Below are 9,018 nucleotides of genomic sequence, written 5' to 3' on the forward strand. Positions count from 1 at the left end.
GTTCTTAGACACATGCTTTTCAATGTCAAATTACAAACCTTCAGAGCATATCAAAACTAACCTTGATGCTTAGGATGGCCCCTAAAGGCACGCGTCGCCGCCAGAAAGGCTACGCTAGCGAGCCAGAGGACGAAGAAAGCGTTGAGAACTTGCTGGACTTTGTACCTGGGCCAACTTTACCGGCTGTGCCCATTGCAAACTCGTGGAATTACGGCGCTACGTCAGGGACAGGTCTTCCCCGAAAGATGGCATTGCAGCCAGCGCTGGATGCCAATCGAATGGCTAAAAGAATAAACGCTGGCCTTGACATGGCCGAAAAACGGTCGGTCAGCCCTCCTTCGAGAAAGATCTCAAATGGCAACCTTGAGCCCTTGGGGACTCGTTATCGAAAGACTGCTGCTAAAAATCCGGGCCCCGTTCCTCGAAAAACCAAGCGGCAACCCACTCCAGACCAGACTCAGCTTACGCATACATTACATGATGCAACTACTTCGCCGCCTGGATCCGATGTCACACTTTCACCTCCCGTCGCACAAACAGTCTCCACGGACTCTAGTTCCCCTGTTGACCCGCCTTTACCACGCCGACTGTCTGGATCGTCAAATGAACCTCTTTACCCGTCGCCACTCAAGCGACGTGGAAATCGCAACACGGATGCTATTGTACGGAGCACGCCTGATCGACAGAGCTCGGTCGATAATGCCTCCGAGGTGTCGTGGAATCTAGAGCGTGATATTCACGAAGACGACTTGCAACGCACTCGACCAAGCAAATATCGTGGAGAACCACATGGCCAAAATATTACCAAGCCTCCTCGGCGTCCTTCGGGCTTGTCCATGATTCAAGACACGATTTTGGAAGAAGAGGAAGAGCAATCGGAGCTGCTCTCTCAACCACCGAGAAAGATTCAACCGGTTTTTGAGACCGAAGCCGTACCGCCGTCGGTGGAATGGGACGCGCCTGTGCGGACCATCATCCCACAAGAATACGAGTCAAGACCCATCTCGGCGGGTTCCACTGCAGGTTCTCGCAGAGAAAGTTTGGCTCAGCAGATTTGGACTGCGATGTCATCGCAACAACCTGGGAGCCGTACAAATATACCCTTCACACCCAAACGTCGGATCAAGTGGCTCCGTGTCATCCTTATTTTGTTTCTTCCCCTGGCTCTTGTCTATGCTTTCCTGTACCAGGATGAGATCCTGCAGAACCTCCAGACCGACGCCTTGACAAGAATTCGCTGGTGCGTACCCTTTGGAAGATCTCCAATCGACTTCTCGTCCAATGGGACCGATTCTGCAGCCTTCCACGGCCTTCAATACAAAGTAAAGAACATGAACTCGCAAGTGTCGTCTCTATCGCGCGAAATCGGTTCGTTACGGTCAGAACTTGCTCAATCCCCGCGAACTACTGCCATTATTGACCCTGGCCGGCCTACTAAGCCAGTGCCAAGGATTAATTTTCTGTCTCCGGCTCTGGGGGCGCTCGTTGATCCGAGTGTGGAAAGGACTTCTCCAACCGCTGGCCAGAAGCTATCACGGCCCCAGAAAGCTTTCCAATGGGTATTTGGGACCCAGTATGGCGTTCGGACCCCGCCCCCTCCCGTAACTGCTCTGGAGCCCTGGAGCGATGCCGGGGACTGCTGGTGCGGGACCCCTCGCGATGGAGTTACCCAGCTGAGCGTCGTACTGCAACACCCGATCGTCCCTGAAGAGTTTGTGGTTGAACACATTCCCTTCGGTACAACCCTGGATCCATATGCTGCACCCAAGGACATTGAAGTCTGGGCTCATTATGGCGTGTTTCCCTCGTCGAAACTAAAGGTTGAAGAAGAATCGGAGCCGTCCCTCACTTGGAGTCATTTGAACCCCTGGAGGTCCGAGGCACGAGAAGCAAAAGAGTCGGGCCTCACGAAAGCCGACAACACCGTCCCCGTGACCAAGGATACTCTGCCTCTGGTGGTGATGAGCACCCTGCGCATAGCCAATAAAGGCGTACCCGAGAGTGAATACTCGAATGATCTCACGCTAGGCCGAGACTTTTACCGCATCGGCAAGATGAGGTACGACATCTATGGCGAGGACAATGTACAGCGCTTCCAATTTGATGGCATCATTGAGATTCCTCATCTTCGTGTGGATCAGCTCACGTTCCGGATGACGTCGAATTGGGGCTCGAACCGTACGTGCATATACCGATTCAAGCTCCATGGGCATCTTTAAAGTTTAGGGGTAGAGTATAGATAGATAGATTTTGGTTGTCTGGGTCTTGTTTGGTGTTTGTATCTCCTTTGCCTTTTTGTTTCGCCGGTTCATAGCGACTCTTGTTTTTCTATATCCGGGCTAGGGAGGAGCATATGTTGTTTGCTTTTTCTTTCTTTTCTTTTCTTCATTTGCTGTTGTGGGCGGTGATACCTTGCATTTAGCGTGTTGCATGGCTACAGGGTGGCGTATGGAGAGGGGGGGGGTTTGAGGAATTGGTTCATTTGAAAATGGAATACATGTGATCTTCATTCAGATGTTAATACCCACGATCCGAGAACCACCAGGAACCAGTAGTACATCTACATTGTAGGCACGACCAAACACAGCCAGGGTATCTCAACAGGGCAGGAGACAAAGTTCCAAGGCCAGTCAAAAAGCGGCTCCAGAAAAAAAAAGCAAAGAAAAGAGCCCCCGTAGCCGCGCGCACTAGCCCGGTTACGCCTGATGTGATAGGAGGCCCTAATTATGTCCTGCAGCGCTGTACAGTACGGCGGCAAACCAGGCCCCCGCCAGCCCAACTGGTGGACAACACATCCAGTGACCTCGATTTGAGGGACCATCATTTTCTACCTTCTACAACTCTCTGCAAAACATAATCAATATGGCCGACGAAGATCAACCAAGCTACGAAATCAACAGTGGGGATGTGAATATCAGCGATCACTACTTCATGTGTCACTTTCGCTGGGCCAAGCCGCCTGGCCATGGATCCAAGACTATGGAAGAAGCCCAGGCGCGAATCGATCAGCTCTACCAGGATGGAGTCCCGTTCTTTTCCAAGGAGATGATTCGGGTTGCCTTTGAGCAGTGCCAGCACAAGCCTCCTCGTGGTGAAAAGATCTACGTCAAAGATATCACTGGGGCGTTGGTCGAGTTTGAGAGCCAGACGGGGGATGTCAAGGGGGATATTGACAAAGACGGTGTCAAAGTAGAGTATATCCTGTATGTCAAGCTCCGGGCCTATTGAGCTTGAATGCCCCCCTGAGCTGATATGATGGTATTTCTACAGACTCGATCCAGTGCTTTCATACGACTGTCGGGCTCATCTGAAACACCAGCTCTGGTGGGCAGGTATCCGGGAAGACCGGCCCCCATTCTGCAGTATAACAATCCAACACCCTTCTCTCAATCGCAAGGCCAAAACCAAGGAACTTGTGAATCCCTGGCCAACGGAGCCTCGTGAACAAGTCACCCAAATATTCCAGGAACATCTGCAGAAATGGCGAGACACCGAGGCCGCTAAGCGACTCGTTCAGACCCTCACTACGCACGTGGCGACCCATCAAATCAACAAGATCGTGGCTCTGGCGTTGGGTGCGATTTCATACGCTTGTGATGATCGTCCGCGCTCTCATATCCAACATGCTTTGTTGGTGACGCTGCGGAAGTGGCTCGCTGATCGAGACGGGAGGGAGGATGTCATGTGCTACGCCCAGGATCCTGCTTATCGGTCTGTTGATCGAGAGGTACTGAATGAGCATGGGATTGAGGTGATTGATGATCCTCGGGCGTGGCTGGAAATTGACGACGAGTCCATTGTGTTCTCGGTGGGCCCTAATGTGCCCGTTAAGGAGATTGTGGCCGATATTGCTCGACCGGCGGTTATTATTTGGGAGCGGGTTGGATGTCTGGATGGTGATGAAGAGGGGAAGATGTCTTGGTAAGGTATTCTCTTTGAGATTTGGGGTCCATGGAGGTGGTTCTTTTGTACTAATTTGGGTGTATAGTACGGATCCTGATTCTGCTCGGGTGCGGGCTATGCTGGAGAAGTATGAGCTGTTTGACTTTGGTGTTGAAGATGATGACAACTTTTGCCGGTCAGTGATGTATGTTCGACGGTGTCGAGGGTGAGATTTGGATTAATTGTAGCATGTGTTTTTTTCTTGTCAAGGTTCTTGTATTCCGATCAAGTCTACTGGTGATTAGGTGGCCTGGTGGCCTGGGAAATCGGGCCGGAACTCCAGCACAGGCCCACAAGTGGCCAAAACGAGGAGGATGCGGCTGGGTTGAGCATCGATCCGTATCAGACAGAGAGAGGGGAAGGGAAAAAAAAAGGTCGAGCTTGGAGTATTTTGTAGATCAGGATTTTTGACACTTTACTCTTTACCTGTTTCTCCATTCTACCTTTTTGCTATTCTTTGTTCTTTCACACACACACACTCTCTCTCTTTCACACCCTTCTATTTCCTCCTCCTCCACTGTAAATGACCCACCCACCCCCCACTGCACGAACATGACGAAGGCGGAAGACACTCGGCCTCAACTCTCCGCGGCCTTCACTTCCCTCGGTCACGCGCCTTTCGTGCAGCCATCCTCGTACCTTCGCCCTCCAATGGCCTCCCAACCCGAGAGACCAATCGATGTGGAAGAGCGACAGGGCCTGGTGAGTCTTGGATGTCATTTTTTTCTTTCGTGCTCCCATCCCATCTCATCCCCGCCCCGCACTGAAGCTTTTTGTCGCGCACCCCTCCATCCCCGATGCGCAAACCCTGGAGGAATTCGTTCGCAATCCAACCTCCCCCCTCCCTCGGATTCTAAACATCTGACGGAGACAATGGGACCTGGGAGCAAATTATCAAATGGCGAATCTTAGGGGGATCAACCGCAGAGGAGAAAGAAGGCACTCTCCGGGGAATTGCAAACCGCTCCCTTGTTCGTAGCGGCCTATATCCAGATCTTGACTAACGCAGCGTCAAACAGCGTGCCATTCGCAACTTCCTCAAGGTCCGCGCTAGTTACGACGTTCTCCCCTTGAGTTTTCGCCTCATCATCTTCGACACCGGGCTTTCCGTCAAGGAGAGCTTGAACATTCTCATCCAAAATGGCATGTCGCACTCTCTTCCCCCCCACGTTCCCCACGCAGATCATCCCGCCGAGAACGGACATGCAAGACACAAAGAGAACACCCACTGACCGCTAGGGCAACGATCGGGAGGTACAGGCATCGTTTCAGCCCCGTTATGGGACTCCAAAGCATCCAAGTTTGCCGGTCTTCTGACCACTTCCGACTACATCAACGTCATTCAATACTATTTCCAGAACCCGGCCGCGCTTGATCAAATTGACCAACTCCGACTGGATAGTTTGCGCGGTATGCTTTCCTCATTTACAAGCCATTTAAACTGTCACTTGTGGCTTCATACTGATCCATCTGGGAATGCCTACAGAGGTGGAAAAGGCATTGGGCGTCGCACCACCCGAAACTATCTCGATTGACCCTGAACGCCCCCTTTACGAAGCCTGTCGGCGCATGCTCGAGTCTCGTGCCCGCCGTATTCCGCTCGTTACGAATGACAGTCAAACCGATCGCTCCCACGTCCTCAGCGTCATTACCCAGTATCGTATCCTCAAATTCGTCGCCGTCAATGTACCCGATACGCAGAAATTGCGTCGTCCACTGGGGGAGTTGCTGTTGGGCACATACAATAATATCGCCACGGCGTCGATGGACACTCCTGTCATTGATGTGATTCATATTCTGGTCGAACGCAGTATTTCTAGTGTGCCGATTTTGAATTCAGAGGGTATGTCAATATGCGCATTGATCTTCCCAATGCTTTTCCTCTCCCGACGCAATTCCCAATGCTGATTGTTATGATGTATAGGTGTCGTGTACAATGTGTTTGAAGCTGTCGATGTCATCGCACTCATTCGGGGTGGTGTCTACGATGATCTGAGTCTCTCCGTTGGAGAGGTGCTGAAGAAACGGTCCCCGGTATGCTTCATGGACTCTTGTCTGCTTTTCCCCCTTTTGTGAAATCATTCTCATTGTGTCTTTAGGAGTTCCCTGGGATCTACACTTGCTCGTTGAATGATGGTCTGGATACCATCTTCGACACTATCCGCAAATCCCGGGTCCACCGTCTCGTGGTTGTCGATGAGCACTTCAAGCTCAAGGGAGTGCTGACATTGAGTGATATCCTCCACTACATTCTCCTCGAGGGCGAGAATGATGAAGTATGATCATGTTTGCTGCAAGTCCTTCCGTTCTCCACCCCTTATACATGACCTTTTCAGATTTATTGCATGGTACTGGCGTTTTCATGTCTCTTGTGCGTACCTTTGTGGAGGCCCTTGACGGGTATCTGACCACTCGGCCCCACGGGGCTTTTGTCTACCCATTCTGGTCTTTGATTCAATCTACCGTTGACTCTCTGATGAATGTACAAAGATAACATACAGGTTCTCTGATCAATTATGGAGACCAGACTGGTTAGTTGGTCTGAAATAGAATCCATTGACTGTTATTTTGTGTGTACGTCTGAACATCCTGAAACTGAATGCCCATACTGGATGTAGGTCTGGCCTTGTATGTACGTGTATTCGTTTACTTTCTACGTTTGCTCTCGACGTTCCAAGTACGGAAAGAGCCACTGGCCCTCTCCTAAGGCAACGGTCAGATAATCGCCATGTGAACCGAATGTGGTTTCCTTTTCGCGGGCATCCACCGCGTTAACCAGCCCAACCTCACATCTCTTGCCCATCACCTCTCTCGCCTTCTCCAACTTCCACTTCGTCCATCTCCTGCACCTCATCCCATCATCCCATCATCCCATCACGTGCGCAAAATGCCTCTTTTGCAATCCCTACTTCGTTTCCGCAAGTCTGAGGCGGATTCGCCAGTTCGTTCTCGTCGCCCTTGGCCTCGAGTTCGTCGCTCGCAGTCTGCTGCTGTCGTTCTGGAAGCGCATCTCCAGCGCAACCCAACAGATGCTCCCAGTCCGACTGCCCACGTCACTGAAGTGCCTGACTTCGAACTTGGCCACCAGAGCAATGACTCGAATGAGCCGCCCAAATCCCTGCATGGCTCCAGTCGCTTCCGAGGCTTGATGAATCGCTTGCGATCCAACAAGTCTCTTGAGAAGAGTTCCCTCTCGCAGGCTTTCGAGTACCCCGAGCTACTTGATATCGAAGAAGCTCAGAACACGGACCCCATCAAGAGACAGCCTCTTCCATATGGCTCTGGCGAGTTCACCGGTGAGGCCGAGTCCCAGGAACAGAACTGTCAAGTGAGCGGTCAAACTGTTCAATCTCAAGAATCCGCCCACACCGATATCACTGTTTGCCGACGCACCTCTCGGCGCATCCCCCTGCCCATGCAAGACCTGGGTGAGAACTGGAATGTGGATGCATACATGACCCAGGAAAGCTATGATCGGGAGAACATGCAAAGCTCCGAGATCTCGGATCCATTTTCAGATGGAAAGATGGTAGACTCCTATTGCCCGGCACCAAGTTCCTCCCACTACAGTGACGACCCCCTCCAGGGAGAGTCGGAGGTGTCTTATGGTCCGAAGGCCCACTGCCAGACCGAGAGTTCATCGCAACAGGCTTCCATCAAATCGTACAGCGAGGACAGCCAGCATGACTCTCACGATCTTCCACCACCCCGCCTGGTCTCTGAGAGAGAGAGATTCGTCTCTCACAGTCGTCAGTTTAGTGATACCAGTCGTATGAGCCGACTTGACTCAGCTGACGCGGTGAAATCCTTCAACAAATGGGCAAGTCGGTTCAATCTCCCATTTGAGATAGGCATTAAGAAACTTGCAACCGAGGAAGGTAAGCGCAAGCCCTAGTGTGTTTTATATCCCTATAAACTTGGATTCTGACCATCTTCTGCAGTCACTGCGGAGGAACCTGAAGAGGAAATGACCCTCGATGTTGACAACCCTCCCGAGCGCCGTCGCGGTCTCTTCGGACGACTCCGCTCAGCAAAATCAACCTGGACACTGGGAAAAGCCTCCTCCACTGTGTCTCCACCTCTTCCAAAGCTGCGACGGATCAAGACATTTGCAAATCTTAAGCATCGTCCCGAGCCGCTGACCTCTCTTCGCGGGTTTTCACTGGAACGACTCGGTTTCCTAGGAGGATCCACCTTCCTGACGATTCCTCATTATGTGATCCCATGCGCATTACAGCTGCCAACATGCATCGTTGCATCGGTCACGTACTTGTGGAAATTCTGTAAGTGCGACTAGATCTATCATCTTGTCTTCGGTTTCTTTTTCTCCTTGTTTCAGATGTCATGGCAAGAATTACATACTGACTGAAGGTATCTTATATAGGCTTCACTATCGGCGCGGAAGAACTGTTCCTTGTCCCCGGTGACCTCAAGAAAGCAACTCGCCTGTACGACCACTTTGCATTCCATGTTCATTCTGCTGCGAAGGATGAGCACGGAATCGCAAGGGCCATGCGTGTGGCTACCCTGCCCAGCTGGCATCGTGAAGCGCCAGTTCACGTGCTCAGTCTGGGCTGGGCCCTCAAGGCGTTTCTGGCTGGACTGCCCGGAGGAATCCTTGGATCTTCGAGGCTGTATGAAGCGTTGCGGGGGATCTATCATTATTTCAACGCCCGCCCCGGTCTCGACGTCCCACTGCAGCTCCAACATTACCTCCTCGCCCGCGCCATCGTGGCATTGACCAGTCAGATCCGGTGCTCCCTGATCTGCGCCATCTTCGGGCTCCTCGATGGACTGCTTGGGGCCAAGGTTGATAATGATGCCTCTGTGACTTCCCCCCAGCATCTGATCCCCCCCTTCAGGCGTGAGAGCCTGTCGCGGGCCTTTGGACCGCTGATGACCGGAACCGCGTCTGGGACGGGGGTCAGTCTGGGGCTCAGTACGGAGGCTACTCCTGGACCTGCCCCAGTGTGGCTGGAAAGGGACGAGGAATGTGTGGTGTACATGTTGGTCCAGCACTGGACCGAGATCAACCAAGTGCTGCGTCGGGGGGTCAAGCAGGGTTTCCTACGGTGA

At 52.1% G+C, this 9,018-nt stretch overlaps 4 protein-coding genes across 4 annotated transcripts; all 4 read left to right on the forward strand.

The window, feature by feature from the left end:
* Positions 1–74: 74 nt before the first annotated feature.
* Positions 75–2,219, forward strand: N7458_012137 (uncharacterized protein; the record flags this gene model as incomplete). Its single annotated transcript, XM_056915519.1, has 1 exon — positions 75–2,219. The coding sequence occupies one exon, from the start codon at positions 75–77 to the stop codon at positions 2,217–2,219; it is 2,145 nt and encodes a 714-aa protein (XP_056760273.1).
* Positions 2,220–2,862: 643 nt separating this feature from the next.
* On the forward strand, positions 2,863–4,112 carry N7458_012138 (SRR1 family protein; the record flags this gene model as incomplete). The annotated part of the gene is made up of 3 exons (XM_056915520.1): positions 2,863–3,203; positions 3,271–3,921; positions 3,989–4,112. 3 exons carry the CDS (start codon positions 2,863–2,865, stop codon positions 4,110–4,112), a joined length of 1,116 nt encoding a protein of 371 aa, XP_056760274.1.
* A 382-nt stretch (positions 4,113–4,494) lies between these two features.
* Positions 4,495–6,224, forward strand: snf4 (AMP-activated serine/threonine-protein kinase regulatory subunit SNF4; the record flags this gene model as incomplete). The annotated part of the gene is made up of 6 exons (XM_056915521.1): positions 4,495–4,644; positions 4,962–5,085; positions 5,182–5,352; positions 5,429–5,785; positions 5,867–5,976; positions 6,042–6,224. 6 exons carry the CDS (start codon positions 4,495–4,497, stop codon positions 6,222–6,224), a joined length of 1,095 nt encoding a protein of 364 aa, XP_056760275.1.
* Positions 6,225–6,829: 605 nt separating this feature from the next.
* On the forward strand, positions 6,830–9,018 carry N7458_012140 (uncharacterized protein; the record flags this gene model as incomplete). Its single annotated transcript, XM_056915522.1, has 3 exons — positions 6,830–7,820; positions 7,884–8,225; positions 8,327–9,018. 3 exons carry the CDS (start codon positions 6,830–6,832, stop codon positions 9,016–9,018), a joined length of 2,025 nt encoding a protein of 674 aa, XP_056760276.1.

This window comes from Penicillium daleae (genome assembly GCF_028827525.1).
Source record: "Penicillium daleae strain IBT 16125 chromosome Unknown utg000009l_segment0_segment0, whole genome shotgun sequence".
Lineage (NCBI taxonomy): Eukaryota > Fungi > Ascomycota > Eurotiomycetes > Eurotiales > Aspergillaceae > Penicillium > Penicillium daleae.